Source organism: Pleurodeles waltl, chromosome 5, assembly GCF_031143425.1.
Source record: "Pleurodeles waltl isolate 20211129_DDA chromosome 5, aPleWal1.hap1.20221129, whole genome shotgun sequence".
In the NCBI taxonomy this organism is placed as follows: domain Eukaryota; kingdom Metazoa; phylum Chordata; class Amphibia; order Caudata; family Salamandridae; genus Pleurodeles; species Pleurodeles waltl.
This window is the reverse complement of record NC_090444.1, coordinates 733853597-733877260: the sequence shown is the minus strand read 5'-3', so window position 1 is coordinate 733877260 and position 23664 is coordinate 733853597. Positions and strand designations below refer to the sequence as shown.

The 23664-nt window shown below is 45.1% G+C and overlaps 1 protein-coding gene across 4 annotated transcripts in view; it reads right to left on the bottom strand.

Moving 5' to 3' along the window:
* BIRC6 (baculoviral IAP repeat containing 6) overlaps positions 1 to 23664 on the bottom strand; it is a 1722273-nt gene that overhangs the window by 1262670 nt on the left and 435939 nt on the right. For all 4 annotated transcript variants that reach the window (XM_069234691.1, XM_069234693.1, XM_069234692.1 and 1 more), the window contains exon 22: positions 14778 to 14911. In XM_069234691.1, coding sequence (XP_069090792.1) covers positions 14778 to 14911 — 134 coding nt within the window. The remainder of the gene's footprint in view (positions 1 to 14777; positions 14912 to 23664) is intronic.

The window sequence follows — 23664 nt, the reverse complement described above, 5'->3', positions numbered from 1 at the left end:
GTGCTTGGACCTCTATTTGTAATAGGTCTAAGTGTTGTAGAGACAGTTTGTGCGGTCTTGGGGGAACATCTGGAGGGAATGTTGTAAACTCTATGCAGTAACCATGTAGGATAATTGATAGGACCCACGTGTCTGTGGTAATGTGTGTCCAATTGTGGTAGTATTTGGGTAATCTCCCCCCCCCCACCGGTGATATGTGTTGGGGAAGTGTGACATTGAAGTCACTGCTTGCTACGGCTTGGCAGGCTGGAATTTCCCTCTTCCTCTTGGGAACTGTCCTCTGTAGGAACCACAAAACCCCCCACTCTGGTACTGAGACTGGTAGATGGGTTTTGTTTGGGAGGTGGATGGTTCTGGTGGTTGTTGTCTAAACCATCCCCTAAATTGTGGTTTCCTAATTGTCCCTCTGTATTGTGAGGAGTAGAGCGCGCCCATGGCTTTGGCCGTGTCTGTGTCATTTTTCATTTTCTCTATTGCGGTATCCACTTCCGGCCCGAATAGCGGATGTTGATTAAACGGCATATTCAATGCTGCCTGTTGTATCTCTGGTTTAAACCCAGAACTTCGCAGCCATGCATGCCTTCTAATTGTTACTGCTGTATTGACAGTCCGTGCTGCTGTATCAGCAGAGTCCAGGGCAGACCGGATTTGGTTGTTTGATATGGCCTGTCCTTCTTCAACCACTTGTTGGGCACGTTTTTGGTGTTCTTTAGGCAAGTACTCGATGAAGTCCTGCATCTCGTCCCAATGCGCCCTGTCGTAGCGGCCAAGTAGGGCTTGTGAGTTGGCAATTCGCCACGGATTGGCTGCTTGTGATGCCACTCTTTTTCCTGCTGCGTCGAATTTTCGCCTTTCCTTATCGGGTGTAAGTGCATCACCTGATGATTGCGAATTTGACCTTTTCCTTGCAGCCCCCACAACCGAGTCCGGAGGGAGCTGTTGAGTAATAAACACTGGGTCCGACGGGGCGGTTTATATTTCTTTTCGACCCTTGGCGTGATGGCTCTCCCTGTTACAGGTTCTTGGAAGACCTGTTTTGCGTGTTTAAGCATGCCCGGTAACATAGGTAAACTTTGGTACGATACATGCGTGGATGCCAGAGTGTGCATTGTTACGTTGTGGAATGTTGCTGCTCTGTGTGTAGGACGTACTGCCCTCTGGTGGTGAAGGTTTTGTTGGATAACACTCTGGGCTGTTGTCCGATATAGGTGGGTCGTATAAATCCCAGGGGTCCCCATCGTCTTGAGTCATCCCAATATGTGTAGGTGACTGTGCCATTGGTGTACCCACTGGTGACAATTGTGGTGATTGGTGTGGGGATGTTTGTGGTGAGAAATGTGGTGGTGGTGACCTTTCTCTAACCACTTTGGCTTTTGGTTGTTCAGTCTCATGGAAAGCCAGTTTTCTTTTTGACTTGAGCGGAGGGATGGTTTGTATCTTCCCTATGGCTTTCTGGATTTCTAACCTTTGCTGTGTTTGGTCATGCTCTTCTAAATCTAGTTCTTGCTCAAATCTGTGCTTTTCTTTGAGCTTCAGAGAGAGTCCTTGCTCTTCAGTGTAGGAAGACCATTTCGGCTCCGAAGCCGTTTTTTTCGGTAACGAAATTCCCATCGAAATTGTCTTTTTCGGTTCCGATAAGCTCTTTCGAGGCTTGCGCGACTCGATTACTCGATGCCGACTTTTTCCGGTGCCGGTTTCTCAACCGGAGTCGGAAGTCTTCGGCAAAATGTTGCCCTTTTTCGGTGCCGATGTTCCTTGGTCACCTTCTTTTCTGTGGGTGGAGCCATGGCCTTCAGGCAGTGGCGTCCCCGTGGCCTTTAGTTTTTGGATTGACCTTGGGTGTGGGACGGTGTACTCACTTTTTGCACAGCCGAAGGTCGATCACCGTCGGATTCATCTGAGTCCGATCCTTGGATGGATATCCGCATCTCTTCTTCGACGTCAAGATGTTGTTTCTTCTTCGACATCGAGATGTTGTTTCGGCTTCGACGCCATCTGTAGTCTTGCGTGTCGATCTCTTAAAGTCTTCTTGGATCGAAATGCTCGGCAGGCCTTACAAGTATCCTCTCTGTGTTCGGGCGATAAACACAGGTTACAGACGCGATGCTGGTCTGTATAAGGATACTTGGCGTGACACTTGGGACAGAAGCGGAAGGGGGTCCGGTCCATTAGTCTTCGACGACGGGTGTGGTCGGGCCGACCAGGCCTCGGTGAAGTGCGGAAGCCCCGAAGGGCCGCTGAAGCGGTCTTGTTGTCAGTGCCGATGTGATGAAACTAAACCAGTCCCGAACGTAAACAATACCGACGATTTTCGATGATTTTCTAAGTTTCCCATTCGAATTACGGAGCGGAACACGTCCGAACCCAATGGCGGAAAGAAAACAATCTAAGATGGAGTCGACGCCCATACGCAATGGAGCCGAAAGGGAGGAGTCACTCGATCCTGTGACTCGAAAAGACTTCTTCAAAGAAGCATGTGTATATGTATCTGCAGCATGTGTATCTGCAGATACACATGCCATCGAACATACACACATATATATATATACCGAAATGGGAGGAGTCCCTCGGTCTCGTGACTCGAAAAGACTTCTTCGAAGAAAAACAACTTGTGCACTCCGAGCCCAACACCAGATGGCGGGATGTGCACAGCATGTGTATCTGCAGCTACACATGCCATCGAACATATACATATACATATATATATATATATATATATAAAATGTCACTTACCCAGTGTACATCTGTTCGTGGCATGAGACGCTGCAGATTCACATGCTGTGCATTATCTTGCCATCTAGTGTTGGGCTCGGAGTGTTACAAGTTGTTTTTCTTCGAAGAAGTCTTTGAGTCACGAGACCGAGGGACTCCTCCCTTTCAGCTCCATTGCGCATGGGCGTCAACTCCATCTTAGATTCTGTTCCCCGCAGAGGGTGAGGTAGGAGTTGTGAATATAGTAATAGTGCCCATGCAATGGTGTAGGTATATATGTACATAATGTGTATTAAAATAATATTTATTTACAAATTTACAATTTTCATTCAACTAATAACGGCTACAGGATCCCGGGGAGGTGGGAGGGCACATGTGAATCTGCAACGTCTCATGCCACGAACAGATGTACACTGGGTAAGTGACATTTTCCGTTCGGTGGCATGTATACCTGCAGATACACATGATGTGCATAAACTAATAAGCAGTAACTCCCCAAAAAGCGGTGGCTTAGCCTGTAGGAGTTGAAGTTGTCTGAAATAATGTTCTTAATACAGCCTGTCCTACTGTGGCTTGTTGTGTTGCTAACACATCTACACAGTAATGCTTAGTGAATGTATGAGGCCTAGACCAGGTGGCTGCCTTACAAATTTCTGTCATAGGTATATTCCCCAGAAAAGCCATTGTGGCGCCTTTTTTCCTAGTGGAATGCGCTCTTGGTGTAATAGGTAGATCTCTTTTTGCTTTAATATAACAAGTTTAAATACATCTAACTATCCATCTGGCAATGCCTTGTTTGGATATAGGATTACCTGCATGAGATTTTTGAAAGGCTACGAACAATTGTTTTGTTTTACGAAATTGTTTTGTTCTGTCAATGTAATACATTAGTGCTCTCTTTATGTCTAATGTATGTAAGGCTCTTTCAGCTACTGAGTCTGGTTGTGGAAAGAAGACTGGGAGTTCCACTGTTTGGTTTACGTGGAATGGCGATATGACCTTTGGTAGGAACTTGGGATTTGTACGGAGAACCACTTTATGTTTATGTATTTGTATAAAGGGTTCTTGTATAGTGAATGCTTGTATTTCACTTACTCTTCTAAGTGATGTGATAGCTATTAGAAAGGCTACTTTCCAAGTTAAGTATTGCATTTCACAAGAGTGCATGGGTTCGAATGGTGGTCCCATGAGTCGTGTTAATACAATATTAAGGTTCCACGAAGGTACTGGTGGTGTTCTTGGGGGTATGATTCTTTTTAGTCCCTCCATAAATGCTTTAATGACTGGGATTCTAAAAAGCGATGTTGTATGTGTAATCTGCAGATAGGCAGATATTGCTGTGAGATGTATTTTAATTGAAGAGAATACTAGCTTAGACTTTTGTAAGTGTAATAAGTAGCTTACAATGTCCTTTGCAGAAGCATGTAGTGGTTGAATCTGATTAGTGTGGCAGTAGTAAACAAATCTTTTCCATTTGTTTGCGTAACAATGTCTTGTAGTAGGTTTTCTAGCTTGTTTAATGACCTCCATACATTCTTGTGTAAGGTTTAAGTGTCCAAATTCTAACACTTCAGGAGCCAGATTGCTAGATTGAGCGATGCTGGATTCGGGTGTCTGATTTGTTGTTTGTGTTGAGTTAACAGATCTGGCCTGTTTGGTAATTTGATGTGCGGTACCACTGATAAGTCCAGCAGTGTTGTGTACCACGGTTGGCGAGCCCAGGTTGGTGCTATGAGTATTAGTTTGAGTCTGTTTTGACTTAGTTTGTTTACCAGATAAGGAATGAGTGGGAGAGGGGGAAAAGCGTAAGCAAATATCCCTGACCAACTGATCCATAACGCATTGCCCTTGGAGTGAGGGTGTGGCTACCTGGACGCGATGTTTTGGCATTTTGCGTTTTCTTTTGTTGCAAATAGGTCTATTTTTGGTGTTCCCCAGCGTAGGAAGTGATCCTGTAGGATCTGGGAATGTATTCCCCATTCGTGTGTTTGCTCGTGATCTCGACTGAGATTGTCGGCTAACTGGTTCCGAATGCCTGGGATGTATAGTGCTATTAGGCGAATGTGATTGCGAATCGCCCAATGCCAAATCTTTTGTGCTAAGAGACACAACTGTGATGAGTGTGTCCCTCCCTGTTTGTTCAGGTAATACATTGTTGTCATGTTGTCTGTTTTGACAAGAATGTGTGTGTGGGCTGTTAGAGCTTGAAATGCTTTCAATGCTAGAAACACTGCTAGCAGTTCTAGTTGATTTATATGAAGTTGTTTTTGCTGAGTGTTCCATTATTCATGGATGATGTGTTGGTTGAGGTGTGCTCCCCACCCTACCATGGATGCATCTGTTGTGATCACGTATTGAGGCACTGGGTCTTGGAAGGGCCGCCCTTGGTTTAAATTTATATGATTCCACCATTGAAGCGAGGTGTGTGTTTGGCGGTCTATCAACACTAGATCCTGAAGTTGACCCTGTGCTTGTGTCCATTGTGTCGCTAGGCACTGTTGTAAGGGCTGCATGTGTAATCTTGCGTTTGGGACAATGGCTATGCATGAAGACATCATGCCTAGAAGTTACATCACTAATTTTACTTGATATTGTTGGTTTGGGTGCATGCTTTGTATTACATTTTGGAATGCTTGTACCCTTTGTGGACTTGGAGTGGCAATCCCTTTTTTTGTGTTGATTGTAGCTCCCAAGTATTGTTGCATTTGACACGGTTGTAAGTGTGATTTTAGGTAGTTTATTGAGAACCCTAGTTTGTGAAGGGTTTCTATGACGTATTTTGTGTGTTGAAGACACTGTTTTTGAGTGTTGGTTTTTATTAACCAATCATCTAGATACGGGAATACGTGTATGTGCTGTCTTCTGATATGGCCTGCTACTACTGCAAAGCATTTTGTAAATACCCTTGGTGCTGTTGTTATCCCGAATGGTAACACTTTGAATTGGTAATGTACTCCTTGGATTACAAACCTCAAGTATTTCCTGTGTGAAGGATGTATGGGTATATGGAAGTACGCATCCTTGAGATCTAATGTTGACATGTAGTCTTGTTGTTTGAGCAAGGGGATTACGTCTTGAAGTGTCACCATGTGAAAGTGATCTGATTTGATGGAAAGATTTAGTGTTCTGAGATGTAAGATGGGTCTCAGAGTTTTGTCCTTTTTGGGTATTAGAAAATACAGGGAATAAACACCTGTTTCTTTCTGATGGTTGGGTACCAGTTCTATTGCGTCTTTTTATAACAACGCTTGGACTTCTAGTTGTAATAGATCCAAGTGCTGTTTGGACATGTGTGTTCTTAGAGGCACATTTGGTGGTAATTGTAGGAATTCTATGCAATAACCATGTTGGATAATGGCTAGGACCCACAAGTCTGTTGTTATTTCCTCCCAGTTTTGGTAAAAATCTGTGAGTCTTCCCCCCACTGGTGTTATGTGTTGGGGATTTGTGACACTGAAGTCACTGTTTAGTTTGAGGGGTCTTTGGAACTTTCCTCTAGTTTTAGGGAACTGTCCACCTCTGTATTGTCCCCGAAAGCCTCCTCTTTGATACTGGCCCTGGTATGTGGGTCTGGTTTGTGAGGTTGAGGGTTCTGTGCTTTGGGCCCGAAACCCCCCTCTAAATTGTGTCTTTCTAAATGTGCCTCTGCTCTGTGGGGAGTAGAGCGCGCCCATGGCCTTGGCCATATTAGTGTCCTTCTTCAGCTTCTCTATAGCTGTGTCCACCTCCGGCCCAAACAACTGCTGGCCATTAAAAGGCATATTAAGCACAGCCTGTTGGATCTCGGGCTTAAACCTGGAGGTGCGTAGCCATGCGTGTCTTCGAATAGTGACCGCTGTATTCACAGTTCTTGCGGCTGTGTCTCCTGCATCCATTGCCGATCGAATCTGGTTGTTCGAGATACTTTGGCCCTCTTCCACCACTTGTTGCGCACGCTTTTGGAACTCCTTGGGCAGATGTTCTATAAAGTGCTGCATTTCATCCCAATGAGCTCTGTCATATCTTGACAATAAAGCCTGGGAATTGGCAATGCGCCACTGTTTGGCCGCTTGTGCTGCAACTCTTTTCCCCGCTGCATCAAACTTTCGACTTTCTTTGTCGGGTGGTGGTGCATCTCCAGAGGTGTGTGAATTTGCCCTTTTACGTGCTGCGCCTACTACTACTGAGTCAGGTGTCAGTTGTTGTGTGATGTACACAGGGTCTGTAGGGGGAGGCTTGTACTTTTTCTCCACCCTAGGTGTGATGGCTCTGCCTTTGACGGGTTCTTGAAATACTTGTTTTGCGTGTTTCAACATCCCTGGAAACATTGGGAGACTTTGGTACGGACTGTGTGTCGACGACAAAGTATTAAATAAAAAGTCATCCTCAATGGGTTCTGCGTGTAGTGCCACATTGTGAAAAGCCGCTGCTCTGGACACCACTTGTGTGTAGGCAGTACTGTCTTCAGGTGGTGATGGTCTGGCTGGGTAGCAGTCTGGACTATTTCTGATACTGGCACATCATATAGATCCCATGCATCTGTGTCATCATGGCTGATCCCTGTGTGCGTTGGTGATTGCATCATGGGGGGGTTGCAATTGGTGACAGTTGCAGTGAGTGGTGTGGTGATGGTTGTGGCGAAGAGTGAGGTGGAGTTACTGCTTTTGCCACTTTTGCTTGTGGTTGTTTCTCTTTGTCTTGGAAAGCAAGTTTCCTTTTCATCCTTATAGGAGGGAGAGTTCTTATTTTCCCCGTTTCTTTTTTAATATGGAGCCTTCTTTGTGTATAATCTGGCTCCCCTGCTTCTAGCTCTTGTCCAAATCTATGGCGTTGTAGTTGTTCTGAAAGGCCTTGTTCTTCGGAGTAGGAGCTTGTTTTCGGCTCCGAAGCTGGGTGTTTCGGTACCGAAACTTTTTCTACAGTCTTTTTCGGCTCCGAAGCCACTTTTTTTGGTTTCGGTGTGCTGATCTCTCGGTGCCGACTTATCTCGGAGCTGGTATCTCTCTGTCGAGTCTGGTCGGAGCCAGGTTCTCGGTGTCGAGTATGCTCTGTGCCGGGATCTCGACCGGAGTCGGATGACTTCGACACGTGTGTGCCCTTTTTCGGTGCCGATGGATGGTCACCGATGTTACGGGTTAAGCCATGGCCTGCCGGTGGTGGCGTCCCCTGGGCCTTCATGATTTTGGCATGAGTTTTGGCCGGGGCTGGTTTACTCACGGTTTTCTGCGTCTGCTCCATTTCAGGCTCGTCCGAGTCAGCGATGGAGAAAGTCTCCTCTTCCTCGACGTCGTGGTGTCCTGACAGCGCCGATGCCATTTGAAGCCTTTGTGCTCTCAGGGCCCGTAGCGTTTTCTTCGACCGAAACGCCGGACAGGCCTCGCAGGTATCCTCTTTGTGTTCGGGGGACAAACACAAATTACAGACCAGATGTTGATCTGTGTAAGGATACTTGTTGTGGCATTCGGGGCAGAAGCGGAATGGGGTCCGTTCCATTAGCCTTGAAGACGCACGCTGTCGGGCTGACCAGGCTCCGCCGGGGGATAGAAGCCCCGAAGGGCTACCGGAGCTCTTCTTGATTCGGTGTCGATCTGCGTTAAGTAACCCGATACCGAACGCAAACAATACCGTCAAATTTTTCTGAGATTTTACTAACTTTCCGAACCGAAACACGGAGCGAAGAGGAACACGTCCGAACCCGATGGCGGAAAGAAAACAATCTAAGATGGAGTCGACGCCCATGCGCAATGGAGCCGAAATGGGAGGAGTCCCTCGATCTCGTGACTCGAAAAGACTTCTTCGAAGAAAAACAACTTGTAACACTCCGAGCCCAACACTAGATGGCGGGATACACACAGCATGTGTATCTGCAGCTACACATGCCATTGAACATATATATGGAAAATGTCACTTACCCAGTGTACATCTGTTCGTGGCATTAGTCGCTGCAGATTCACATGCTGTGCACATCCCGCCATCTGGTGTTGGGCTCGGAGTGTTACAAGTTGTTTTTCTTCGAAGAAGTCTTTTCGAGTCACGAGATCGAGGGACTCCTCCCATTTCAGCTCCATTGCGCATGGGTGTCGACTCCATCTTAGATTGTTTTACCCGCAGAGGGTGAGGTAGGAGTTGTGTATGCTAGTAATAGTGCCCATGCAATGGAGTGAATACGTATGTACATAATGTAGTTTAAAGTAATATATTTATAAATTTACAAATGTTCAAGATCAACTTCTAAACGGCTACAGGCTCCCGGGGAGGCAGGTGGGCGCATGTGAATCTGCAGCGACTAATACCACGAACAGATGTACACTGGGTAAGTGACATTTTCAGTTCGATGGCATGTGTAGCTGCAGATACACATGCTGTGCATAGACTAGTAAGCAGTTATCTCCCCAAAAGCGGTGGTTCAGCCTGTAGGAGTTGAAGTTGTTTTAAACAATGTTCGTAGTACTGCTTGACCTACTGTGGCTTGTTGTGCCGTTAACACATCTACCCAGTAGTGTTTGGTAAATGTATGAGGCGTAGACCATGTAGCTGCCTTACATATTTCGGTCATTGGAATATTTCCTAGAAAGGCCATGGTAGCACCTTTCTTTCTAGTTGAGTGTGCCTTTGGTGTAATAGGCAGTTCTCTTTTTGCTTTAAGATAATGCACTTAACTATCTATCTAGCAATGCCTTGTTTAGAAATTGGATTTCCTGTATGAGGTTTTTGGAAAGCAATAAATAATTGTTTTGTTTTTCAAATTAGTTTTGTTCTGTCAATGTAGTACATTAACGCTCTTTTGATGTCTAATGTATGTAGTGCTCTTTCAGCTACAGAATCTGGCAGTGGGAAGAACACTGGTAATTCTACTGTTTGATTCAAGTGGAACGGTGATATGACTTTTGGTAAAAAATTAGGATTTGTCTGTAGAACTACTTTATGCTTGTGTATTTGAATAAATGGTTCTTGTATGGTAAATGCTTGAATCTCACTTATTCTTCTTAAAGATGTGATGGCAATTAAAAATGCAACTTTCCATGTTAAGTATTGCATTTCACAAGAATGCATGGGCTCAAAAGGTGGACCCACGAGTCGTGTTAAGACAATGTTGAGGTTCCATGAAGGAACTGGTGGTGTTCTTGGTGGTATAATTCTCTTTAGGCCTTCCATAAACGCTTTTATGACTGGTATCCTAAAAAGTGAAGTTGAGTGCGTAATTTGCAGGTAAGCTCAAATTGCGGTAAGATGCATCTTAATGGAAGAAAAAGCTAGCTTTGACTTTTGCAAATGTAGTAAGTATCTTACAATGTCTTTGGCAGATGCGTGTAAGGGTTGAATTTAATTATTATGGCAGTAATAAACAAATCTTTTCCACTTATTTGCATAGCAATGTCTAGTGTGTCCCTCCCTGTTTGTTTAGGTAATACATCGTTGTCATGTTGTCTGTTTTGACAAGAATGTGTGTGTGGCTTATTATGGGTTGAAATGCTTCCAGCGCTAGAAATACTGCCAATAGTTCTAAGTGATTTATGTGAAACTGTTTTTGCTGAATGTCCCATTGTCCTTGGATGCTGTGTTGATTGAGGTGTGCTCCCCACCCTATCATGGGGGCATCTGTCGTTATTACATATTGTGGCACTGGGTCTTGGAAAGGCCGCCCTTGGTTTAAATTTATACTGTTCCACCATTGAAGCGTGGTGTATGTTTGCCGGTCTACCAACACCAGATCCAGAAGTTGACCTTGTGCCTGTGACCATTGTGATGCTAGGCACTGTTGTAAGGGTCGCATGTGCAACCTTGCATTTGGGACAATGGCTATGCATGAGGACATCATGCCTAGGAGTTTCATCACCATTTTGACTTGTATTTTTTGTTTTGGATACATGGCTTGTATTACATTGTGAAATGCCTGAACCCTTTGTGGACTTGGAGTGGCAATCCCTTTTGCTGTGTTGATTGTCGCTCCTAAGTATTGCTGTGTTTGACACGGCAGAAGGTGTGACTTTGTGTAGTTGATTGAGAAACCCAGTTTGTGGAGGGTTTCTTTGACATACTTTGTGTGTTGTGAACACCGTTCTAGCGTGTTGGTTTTGATTAACCAATCGTCTAGGTACGGGAACACATGTATTAGCTGCCTTCTGATATGTGCAGCTACGACTGCTAGGCATTTTGTAAAAACTCTTGGAGCAGTTGTTATTCCGAATGGCAACACCTTGAATTGGTAATGTACCCCTTGGAATACAAACCTTAAGAACTTTCTGTGTGAAGGATGTATCAGTATATGGAAATATGCATCCTTTAGGTCTAGTGTTGTCATGTAGTCTTGTTGTTTGAGCAGTGGGATTACGTCCTGTAATGTCACCATGTGAAAGTGATCTGATTTGATGTAGGTATTTAATGTTCTGAGAGCTAATATAGCTCTCAGAGTCTTGTCTTTTTTGGGTATGAGAAAGTACAGAGAGTAAACTCCTGTTCCTTTCTGTTGGTTTGGTACTAATTCTATTGCTTCTTTCTGTAGCAATGCCTGAACTTCTAGTCCTAGAAGATCTATATGTTGTTTTGACATATTGTGTGTTTTCGGTGGGACGTTTGGAGGGAATTTGAGAAATTATATGCAATAACCATGCTGGATAATTGCCAGTACCCAAATGTCTGTTATCTCCTCCAAATGTTTGTAAAATTTGCTTAGTCTTCCCCCCCCCCCCCACACAGATGTTATGTGTTGGGGATGTGTGACTTGGAAGTCACTGCTTGTTTTGAGGAGTTTTGGGGCTTTGGAACTTCCCTCTATTCTTTTGGAATTGTCCCCCTCTATATTGTCCCCGAAAACTTCCCAGCTGATATTGGCTTTGATAAGTGGGCTTTGCTTGTGAGGTTGTGGCCTCTGTAGGTTGACCTCGAAACCCTCCCCTAAATTGTGTTTTGCGAAATGTGCCTCTGCTCTGTGGGGAGTAGAGTGCGCCCATGGCTTTTGCCGTATCAGTATCTTTGAGTTTCTCAATAGCAGTGTCAACTTCCGGCCCAAACAACTGCTGTTCATTAAAGGGCATATTCAGCACGGCTTGTTGTATTTCCGGCTTGAATCCTGACGTACGCAACCATGCATGTCTCCTTATCGTTATTGCAGTATTTACTGTCCTTGCAGCCGTATCTGCTGCATCCATTGCTGACCGTATCTGATTATTGGAGATACTTTGTCCTTCTTCCACCACTTGTTGTGCCCTTTTCTGGAACTCTTTGGGTAAGTGTTCTATGAAATGCTGCATTTCGTCCCAATGAGCTCTATCGTATCTTGCCAAAAGTGCTTGTGAGTTGGCAATGTGCCATTGGTTTGCTGCTTGTGCTGCAACCCTTTTACCCGCAGCATCGAATTTGCGACTCTCCTTGTCTGGAGGTGGTGCGTCTCCCGAGGTATGAGAGTTTGCTCTCTTGCGAGCTGCCCCGACAACCACAGAGTCTGGTGTTAATTGCTGCATAATATAAGCAGGGTCTGTTGGCGGTGGCTTGTACTTCTTCTCCACCCTTGGAGTTATGGCTCTGCCTTTTACAGGATCCTGAAATATTTGTTTGGAATGTTTCAGCATTCCCGGGAGCATACGTAAGCTTTGGTATTGGCTATGAGTGGAGGATAGTGTATTAAACAAAAGCAGCTGCCCTTGAGACCACCTGCGTGTAGGATGTACTGTCTTCAGGTGGCGACGGCCTCGCAGGGTAACCGTCTGGGCTGTTATCTGATACAGGAGCATCATAAAGGTCACATGCGAGGAGATCATCTTGACTCATTGCAGTATGAGTCGGGGATTGCATCAGTGGTGGAGTGGCTACCGGTGATGTGTGCATTGATGGTGGTGGAGTTGTTTGTTTTGCCACCTTTGCCTGTGGCTGCTTGTCCTTTTCTTGAAAGGCAAGTCTTCTTTTCATCTTAATTGGGGGAAGAGTGCTTATCTTCCCAGTGTCTTTTTGAATGCAGAGCCTTCTTTGAGTGTAGTCTGGCTCTACTGATTCAAGTTCCTCTCCAAACTTATGTCCTTGCATCTGGGAGGACAATCCCTGTTCCTCTGTGTAGGAACCGGTTTTCGGTTCCGAGGCTGGATGTTTCGGAACCTTTTTCGGTCACCTTTTTGGGCTCCGAGGAAACCTTCTTTATTTTCGGCGTCGTGGTGTCTCGGTGCCGACCCATTTCGGTGCCACTGTCTCGGTGCCGAATCTGCTCGGAGCCGCTGTCTCGGGCCCGAGATTGCTGTGTGGCGGTATCTCGACCGGAGTCGGATGACTTCGCCACAAGCATGCCCTTTTTCGGTGCCGATGATCGGTCACCTATTTTTCGGGTTAAGCCATGGCCTGTTGGCGGTGGCGTCCCCTGGGCTCTTGTTGTCTTCTCGTGAGTTTTATGTTTCGACGTCTTACTCACGGTTTTCGGCGTTTCTTCGGGATCGAGCTTGTCCGAGTCCGATTCCTGGATGGAGAAGGTTTCTTCTTCCTCCTCGAAACGCCCTTGTCCTGTCGGCGCCGACGCCATCTGCAGTCTTCTCACTCTTCGGTCTCTTAATGTCTTCCTCGACCGAAACGCTCGACAGGCTTCACAGGTATCCTCCTTGTGCTCTGGAGACAGACACAAGTTACAGACCAGATGCTGATCTGTATACGGATACTTGCTATGACATTTTGGGCAGAAGCGGAATGGGGTCCGTTCCATCAGCCTTGAAGAGACACGTGGCCGGGGCGTCCAGGCCCCGACGGGGGGAATCGAAAAAACCCCGAAGGGCCACCGGAGCTCTTCAAAAGTCGGTGTCGATCTGTTGTAACTAACCCGATACCGAACGCAAACAATACAGACGATTTTTCCGAGATTCTAACTAACTTTCCGACCCGAAACACAGAGCGAAAAGGAACACGTCCAAACCCGATGGCGGAAAAAAAACAATCTAAGATGGAGTCGACGCCCATGCGCAATAAGCCGAAATGGGAGGAGTCCCTCGATCTTGGGACTCGAAAAGACTTCTTCGAAGAAAAACAACTTGTAACACTCCGAGCCCAACACCAGATGGCGGGATGTGCACAGCATGTGTATCTGCAGCTACACATGCAATCGAACATATATATATATATATATATATATATATATATATATATATATATATATATATATATATATATATATAAATATAAAGGTTTTGGATCAGAATTATGTACATCTGAAACCAAGATTTCCTCATGAAAGCGGTTAAGAAAAATAAACGTCTCAGAACGGAACTTGAATCTTGTTGACACAAGGGCTCCAAAATAATGTGGATGGGGCACAATTTTAAAAGCTGCATTAGTGTTCTTTCCAAAGAGTTTACAATTTATGTATTAAGGATTTTTGGCATGACAGGGAGAATGAAGCATGTGAAAGCTCAAGAGAGGCAGCCCTTCAACAAAATCAACTGCATAGATAAATGGCGAAACGTCTATAGTAGATTGTCTTCTCAATCTAGAGTCAGAGAAGTCTATGTCTCAGTTATACAGAACAGGTCTGAAAGATGATCTTAGTGCAGGAGGTTTTGTATCTGAAATATATTCAAGATGATACTGGTCTTGGCTCTACTGTCTCTAGAGGAAGAAGCAGTGAGAACTTCTCCAGCAAAACCACACTAACTTTAAAAAAAAAAAAAAAAAATTAACCAACTCAAGAATGACAGATTCCCGACCAGCTGTTGCACACAACTACCGTCAACCGTTCAAGAGCCAGGAAAGATTCCACACTTACCTGTTTTAATTGTTCCCAAATTAAGAAATGGTTATCTCTCTGCATTCTGTGTTCTTAAAATAGTTATCTTGTACATACTTATAGGTATTCCAGTTGGTTTCATTAAAGCATGAATAGGCCTAAAATAATCACTTCTTTGAGAATACAACTGTGCATAGTAACCAATTGTGTTTTCATGTATAACAGCACCGCTTGTATTGTCAAACATTCCCAATCAGCAACCATCCAAAAATAATTCAAACCTTAACCATAAGAAGTGGTACACATTGAAGTAGAGGTATCATTATAGGGGTTACATGAAAAATGAAAGATTAAACATGGCACTGATATTTTAGCAACTGGGAATACTGACCTGAAAGGACATCAGAGAGATCAATTTCATCTGACTGCACACCAATGCTGCTATTATGTAAATTTTTACAGGAAGAGCCACTAATTTCCAAATCAAAGAGGACTGGATCAAATGGTGAGCTATACAAGCCATACCTATCAACAAAGAAAAGTGTTCAGCTAAAAATTGTTTGTAGACATCATACACAATACAAATGTAAACAAAATAACAAATCAAGTACTAAAAATAACAATGTGGAAAATTTTCTTAAACTTTTGCACTCTGCTTCTTTCTTTGTTTTAGCAAAGGTAATTTCCTTCACATTACAAACTCATGGAAGTTGCATATGATAAACTACAGGGTTTTGGTTAACAAACAAATTACATTTTAGAATTATCTACTTGGAGTTACAACAGATTGGGAAAATGACCTAAAAGTTTACCCATGTTCTGAGAAGCAATAATCTAATAAGGTCATCAGAAGATCATGAAGGCATCAGAGAGAAGTCAAACAAAAACCCAAATAAAGAGACGACCCTGCACCTGTAACATCTGGTTTACACTTTTCCCCACATCACAGAAGACCAAGCAAACTGGAATAAATGTAAAAATCATTTACAAAAAACATGCTTACTAGATAAAGACAAAAAAAAGGGGGGGGGGGGTGCAGAACATGAAGAGCCAGTAATTAAGAGTGTCCTTCTGAAAAAGTAAAAAAGTTATGTCATTGAAGGTAAGTAACTTATTTTTCTAATGGTTACTCATTGCTGCAAATTACTTTTGTTCAAGGCTCCCATCCACGGGACATTAATGGTAGCGAGGGCATGCAGTCATTAGTGGCAGTGTGGGGGGGGGGGGGGGGGGGACACGTGCTCAGAACTCCATGGTCAGCCACCTGACACAATAACATCTTGTCATGACTAATATTCATCTTTTAGTTAAAATTAAATTATTTTAATGCCAAAACAAAACTTAATACACAAATGTTTTGGGGCTACAGTTACAGGATTGCAACCTTGCCTATGGGTTCTAGTGAACTTGACGTGACCTCTTCCTTGCGAGAGAAGAAACAGTGTATATTCCTACTGACAGGGGAGGCTGGGCAAATCACTGTGTCGATGTGGCAGCTCCTTTACAAGAGCCCCCTTTGCCCCTACCTCTATCGTACCCCATCCCTGTTTGCAGGTGGAAGGACTGCTGCTGCCTCTGGTAGAAGAGTGGCTGCTTGGGTGAGCTTGTCTTTGCCCACCTCATTCTTGGTTTGGAGGATCCAGAGGGTTTTGGAGTCCTGGATTGAGGTTTCATTGTAGGCAGGGCCACTGTCCTCGGGAGATCTTGGTGTTTAAGGAAGGCTGGCAGTCCTCTGGGGGTTTGTAGAGGTCGCTGGTCCTGCAGGACGAGTCGTCTTCTTGTAGCAAGAGTCTTGAAGCTGCAGACAGGCCTCCTTTTGTGGAGAGAGGCACATACTTATAATTATTTTTCGCTATCTCTCTCCAAACAAGATGGAGGATTTTGTCACCATGAGGTGTTCACCTTAAATCTGAGTACCCTGACAATTTTTCCAGCTGGACCTGCCGCCAAAAGTGAGTCTTGGACCGGTGGTGCGGGCATCTTCAACTAGCTAGAGTGCCTTGAGGCAGCAGAAATAAAGGCAGGAGCCTTTGAGGCTCACCTCCAAGTGTTGCTGCTGTTCCTGCAGGGTGAGGTATGAAGCTCCTCCACCAGGAACATGCTTTGTCCACAACCCCTGAGAACACAAAAGCCCTCACCCCAAAAGGTCAGACACATGTCTGGTGGTGGTGGCGGCAAGCTGACATAGACCGGTCAGCCACACACTACAGAGTTGGGTGAATTTCAGGGGGCATCTCTAAGATGCCCTCTGTGTGCATTTTACAATAAATCCAGCACTGGCATTAGTGTGGGTTTATTAAGCTGAGAAGTTTGATACCAAACTTCCCAGCATTCAGTGAAGCCATTATGGAGCTTTGGAGTTCATATTGATAACCTTCCAGTCAATGTACTCAATATGACTACACTGCACTTACAATGTCTAAGAAAGGACATTAAGACACTGCATGCTGCCTTAGGGCTGTAATGCGTGCTAGAGGGGTGACTTACCCATGCCATAGGCAGTGTTTGGTAGGCATGGCACCTAGGGAGTGGTGCCATGTCGACGTTGCCTTGTGCTCTAATCTGCAGTGGCAGTGTGCACATGTCTGGTGAGGAGTCACTTAGGGTGGCATAATATATGCTGCAGTCTTTAGAGACTCTCTATGGCCACAGGGCCGTTGGTACCACTGCTACCTTTTATACCGGACTTATCTAGGTTCCAGAGGTGTGCCAATTGTGGAAACAACGGTGCAGTTTTAGGGAAAGAACCCAGGAGCTGGGGCCTGGTAAGCAGGATCCCTACACACACTCAGTCAGGTTAACATCAAATATCAGGCAAAAAGTGTGGGGGAGTACTGCAACAAGGGGCCAGTTTCCTACAACATCTCGTATTAATAAACCCTCACTGATTCCAGTGATGGATTTATCCATACATTCACCCAGAGGGCATCTCAGAGGTGCCCCCCTGAAAAACCTACCAAGTACTGGTGAGCTCACTGACCGGTTATGGCAAGTCTTCCACCAACAAACAAGAATCTGACCTCCCAGGGTCAAAGCCTCTGCTCTAGAGGTCAGAAAAGAAAGCCAAGGCCCTCGGTATGCAGATCTGGCCACCCCCACCAGTCCCATATGCACCTGGACAGGCGTGAAAATTAGCTATGCAGGAAGCGTGTCACACTTCTAGACTGAGAACGCCCCTAGGGTGGCCAGCCTGAAGTGGCTATCACTTTAGAAACTTTGCTATCCTGCATGTGGTGGAATTTAGTAACTCTGGACAGGGTTATGCCGGCTCCCCACAGGAAGTGGTCATCTAGAGGGTGTAGTGACCACCAAGAGTAAGTAGCCCATTGGCTTCACTCCCCTTAATTTCCCATACATTGAGTATCTAGGGGACACCCTGATACCAGGACCTCAGATCTTGCCTTTTTACAAAAGAAGGAGTAGGCAAGAAGCCTGCTGAACCCAGGAACCATGGAGCAAAACTGTCTTTTAGAGGGTGCCTGCAGCCTGTTTCTGCAGACTACCCCCCCACCCTCTTCAACTGCGAGTGACCAGGAGACAGAAACCTGACGCCTCAGGACACCTCTGCCCCCGTCTGCCCCGGACCGAGGAGAAGGGAACCAAGGGTGTCCCCATGCATCCCAGCCGCGTGAGACCTGATCTCACTTGTTGGTTTGGTCAGACTGGACCCCCACTCCATGCTTGAAGGCTGATTCTGCGGGCCCCCCTCAACTCAAGCACCAGAACCAATGCCAGAAGACAGCACTGCACCCACACCCTACAGCTTGAGGAGTGGACAGACGATATCCCCACATGCCGCAGGACACCAAGGGTCAACCCCTCCCCCCCCAACACACACACAATGCCAGAGATTCGCCAGGAATGATCTTGAAGTTCATCCCTCCAGCAACTTTGTGACCGGACCGATTCTCATAGACTTGAATGTGACACCCGATGCCGTAACACACCTCTGCACCTAGATGCGCAAGAGCATCCCGAAGTGACCTGTTGGTGTGGCCTTGGGCCTTGCACCCTACTCATCTTAAGTCCAGGAGATTGGTCCAGTAAGTTGCTGTACTCTACCTGTATGCAGTGCTTGTTTTTACTCCATAGGATTAAATTACTGCACTGTCGACTTTTAAAACTCTAAAAATCTATATCTAGAAAAGTACTCACCTGATTCCAGTGATCTTGATATCAAAGTTTACATAAAAGTACATGTTATCTTTATAATTTGGTGTCGGATTTCTTTACTGAGTGTGTGTTTCACGTACTGTGCAAGTGTTTTCCTTACATGCTTAGCACTACCCTCTGATATGCCTTTCGGTCCACTATATAAAGAGCCATTGGTGGAACAGCAGTGGAAAGAAGACTTTATATTGACTGTACCACCCGGTCAGTATTGTGATTCCAAAGAATCCACAATTGACTTCAGTTGCCAAAAATATTTTTCTATTTTGAAACCAGTCCTGATGTGTTTAGAAATTTACGAAGTTAGTAATAAGATAGGACTTAAAAACTACTTAGGATTTTTGTATAAGATTCTACAAAGGTCCCAAATATTTTAAACACCCTGTCCGAGGAAGCAGATTCCTCCCAGGACCTCAACCTGGGCCCCTACAAAAAACTTTAAGTGTGCCCAACTTAAGCCCACTGCCAAGCATGGCCATGGGTAATAAACCCAGAAAAGCCCATCTGCAGCAGTTGCTAGCAGAAAATGACAGGACCATGGCAGGAAAAAGTCACCCATTAGGGAAGCAGAGGAGGATGATTCCCTTAGCAGAGGGTTAGTCCAGAGGAGGTCAATGATAGGCCTATGGCTTTAGTGCCCGAGATATAGCTGGGCCCCTTAGCTGGAGGAGGGTGGTAGCCAGTACAGACCACCCCCTTGAGTGTCTCCTTGGAAATTACCTCCCAGAAGTTGGTTAGAGTCCAAAAGGGGATCTGGTCCAGTGCCAGTCCCCTCCGAAGGATTCTGGGGGTGCTGAACCTGCAGCTAGTGCAATTAGGACCCAGAAGAAAAGGAAAATAAAGAAGTGTAGGAAAGATTGGCAACTTTTAGCCAACCCTCCAGTAAGCCAAAGAGATTCTGTTCCACTAGGGAATAACTACAAAAATGGCACTGGTGAAGCACAACCTGACCCACAAGGAGCCCTAACTAGTCAGGCAACTGTTAAGCTTGAGATGGCGACTCCTCAGCTAAAAGAATAGAGAGTAGAAGGAGGGTCCTTGCTACAGGATGTAGTGACCCCTCACTCTAAAACAGCAGACAGGCAACCTGAACCTCAATAAGTCCTAACTTAGGTGAAGGGGCTATCAGTGAAGAGCTAAGTGTGGTTCTGGGCACTGATAGCTGTTAGTGTCCTCTGCTGGGTGTTAGCCTTTATGGATGCATTGTCTTTGGCATGGTGGTCTAACCCCATGCCAAATAGCAAGATAGGCTGCCTGACCCTGTTGGTCATGGTGGGGTTACTCCATTTGTTGGTGACCTTTTTGGGTAACTCTTTGCACAGTGTACCTCATGTTGGTCCACTATATAAAGTGCCAGCTTCTTACATCATTCAAGTGGATTATCACAAGTAACTATCTCTTTCAAGGACATTACAAGGTAATGCAAGGCTCTTTGCTGTTAGCTAAGCGTATTCTGCTTTTGTTTGACCGCTGCTTCAGAACTCAACTCATCTACCCAATTACTCCACTGATTATAATATAGCTGAAGATCAATTTGTATAGGATCATCAACATGGGACATAGACTGGAAGAATATATTACCACAAACAAAAGTATAATCAGTAACATATGTAAAAATCTCTGCACTTAATGAAATAAGCACGATCATCTATCTGGCATTCAGGGGTCTTAAGCCATGTCCTCATAGAAACAACAAAACCTGACCCATTCAATCTTTCCCCTGGGGGGAAAAAAACCTAGGTACTGCCACTACAATTCAAACGTTGCTGGAAAATTACATAAGTCCTGGAGATACAGTTGTATTCTGGCTATATTAGCAAAAGGAAACTATTAAGCAATGTGACATCTACTTCCATACATACTCTGCCCTTCTCGGTGCCACATAACTGTGCTGATGTTCATAAGCATCTGCACCATCCTCCCACTGATGGTGGGCAGGAAGGCTTTCAATGCCAAGCAAATGGCCTGCAACTCCAGAAGGTTGATGCAGAGATGGGCTTCCACTGAAAATCAGATGCCTCTCATCTCCACCTCTCATAGATTGCTTCCTCAAATTATTTATCAGCCATCACTGTCAGCTCAGGGTGGGATAAGGACAGGTGTCTGCTGCTGACCCAACTGCAAACCAGCAGCCACCACTACAGATCATTTACAGTCTTCCTCTGTCATTTTGACCTGATCAGAGAGATCACCTTGCTGTGCCCATTATGACTTCAGGTCATAATGAAGAGCTGCATATGCCAGCTGGCATGTCTCATCAGCATGATGCAGGAGGCCAGAAGTCTCAGTCATCCTCACTGAGATCCAGGATAGAGGCGTATAAGTCAGGATCATAGCCAGAATGTTCTGGACTCTCGCTCAAGTGGTAAGCCACCATACAGTGTCCAGAAAAGCTCTGATGAACTGGAGCGTCTGTCAAGGAGTCAGGTGTGACTTTGGCACCTTGATCATAAACCCCAATAATGTCACGTGATTCACCGTAGTCTGGAGGAGGTTGGTGATTGTTTGGGAGCGAGCATCAGGGTAGGGGAAGACTGGCACACTGGCCTTAGAAGGTGTGGTGTGACTACCTCCATAGACACCCAAGGGGCCCTATTTAGGCTAAAGAGGAGCACTGCAAACTGAAAATGCTATTATCCCATTGTGAACCACAGACAGCACTTATGGACCTGCAGGGTGGGGATGTTGATATAAGTTTTTCTCGCTACCATCCAGTCCCCAGGGTCAAGGGCAAGACATCAGCCACAGTGAGCATCTTTACTCTGTCCTTTTGCACGCAAGCTTTGAGAGGGTGAAGGTCTAGAATAATGTGAAGGCCTACTTCTTTTGCACTAGAAAGTAGCGTGATTAACAACCAGTGCCTGCTTCTGATGCCAGGACGCACTCTATGTCTCCTTGGTCAGTGGCGAATGCACTTCCTGTCACAACAGGGTCAGGAGGCTCTCCATCAGCTGTCCTGAGGGCAACTGGAAGGTACACCTGAGTGGAAAGAAATCGAAGGGAATACCTCCGAAGGACAACCTGCAGGACCCACTTGATTGCTTGCCACCCAGGGAGAAAATGCCAGACCTTCCCACCTACAGAATGGCTGTGTGTCTGGAAGGACACATTAAAGCAGTTTTGCAGCCTCTGCAGCTGAAGGGGTCGAGGACTGGGCTGCAACACTGCCCTTTTGTTCCATGTGGTCTGCAAGATATATGGCCTCAGCCACTAAAATGGGAAGCTTGCTGGGTTGGTTGTGTAGGCTGGACTTGAGTACTGGTAGCCCCTACTGCAGCAATGGAGGAGGCAAAACTGCTGGTGAAAGTATCCCACTGAGGCAGACAGGCCCAAGAAGCATGGTCTATCCCGGCTAGCTTTAAATCGCTCAAGGGCAGAGTCTGCTTTCACGCCCAAGCAGCAAGAGCCATCAAATAACATGTTTATCAGTGAAGACTGGACAAGCCAGCAAACCTCATCCACTGCTATGCTGGTGCTTACTGCCAGGCCTAGGCAATCAGTAGTATATATTACATGGGGCATGACAAACTTTGCGGCATTAGGGCTGCCTGGGATGACCTGTGAGAGAAGGCCAGAGGTCCTTGGGTACAGCAGGCAAAAGGATAAGTTACTTACCTGTAAATCCTAGTTCACTTCCAGGGGTATCCTCATCAAAGTCATAAACATTGAATATTCCAGCCCCCGTGCGGGGATCCCGGAGCATATGTAAAAACACACATGTATAAGTATGAAATATATATGAAAAAATAACATTTTTAGTAGATAATTTCCTTACAAGAATCATGTATACATGTGCATAATAGCAATGCACTCTATGTTGATGAACAGGTTAAAATGCTTTATTTCTGTGGAGTTTTTTTTTTTTTTGTTTTTTATTTAAATACATTAACACTCTCCATTAGAATTAAAAAACTTTCGGAAGCCCAATTGGAAGGCACAGAAAAATACAAACAAACACATCTGAAAAGAGAAAAACGACATTGAAAATAACAGAGCATTATTAGCCAATAGGCTGCATGCAAGTCATAACAGCAGAACCACACAATTTGGCACCGTGCCTTTAAGACCCTGAGCACCTCCAGTATCCGACCATGCCTCAGGGGTGAAGGTGAGGTGACAGTTGGTTCACAGTTAGGCCAGTACTTTTTTACGGTGACAAAGAACTCTATAGATTAAATAGATGGTCCCTACCGCACTTTTAGAAGAATTAGCGTCCGGGGAGGAGGGTGGGTTGTTTATGACTTTGATGAGTATACCCCTGGAAGAGAACTAGGTTTTACAGGTAAGTAACTTATCCTTCTCTTCCAGGGGATCCTCATCAATAGTCATAAACACTGAATAGATTAGCAAGACCATCCCATATCTCTGCGAACTGTCTAATAGAAGTGCAGGAAAAATCATACACTATGCAAATAAATTCCTAAGAGACGCTTGACCAACTTGTGCGTCTGCTTTGACATCTGAATCTAAACAGTAGTGCCTAGTAAACGTATGCACAGATCTCCATGTAGCGGCCTTACAGATCTCAGAGATAGGAATATTGTTAAGGAGGGCAGCAGTAGCTGCTTTTCCTCTTGTTGAATGAGCCTTAGGCCTCGCTGATAAGTGTCTGTTAGCCAATTGATATGCAGTTACAATACATGAGACTATCCATCTAGAAATAGTCTAATCAATTTGGTTTCATCCAGGTAAAATTTTAGCACTCTCTTAAGATCCAAGGAGTGCAAAGCTTTCTCTGCCGGAGTACCCGGATTGGGGAAAAAAGTTGGGTGCGATATAGTCTGATTAATGTGAAAATCCGACACCACCTTCGGTAAGAATGATGGATGAGTTCTCAGGACAAATCTATTATCATGGAAAACAGTGTATGGTTCTCTGGAGGACAAAGCCTGAATCTCACTGACCCTCCTAGCTGAAGTAATGGCTACAAGAAATGCTGTCTTCCGCGTAAGGTGTTGCAAGGAAGCTTTGTGGATAGGTTCGAAAGGAGGAGCCATGAGTTTAGATAACACTACAGGGAGTGCAGAATTATTAGGCAAGTTGTATTTTTGAGGATTAATTTTATTATTGAACAACAACCATGTTCTCAATGAACCCAAAAAACTCAT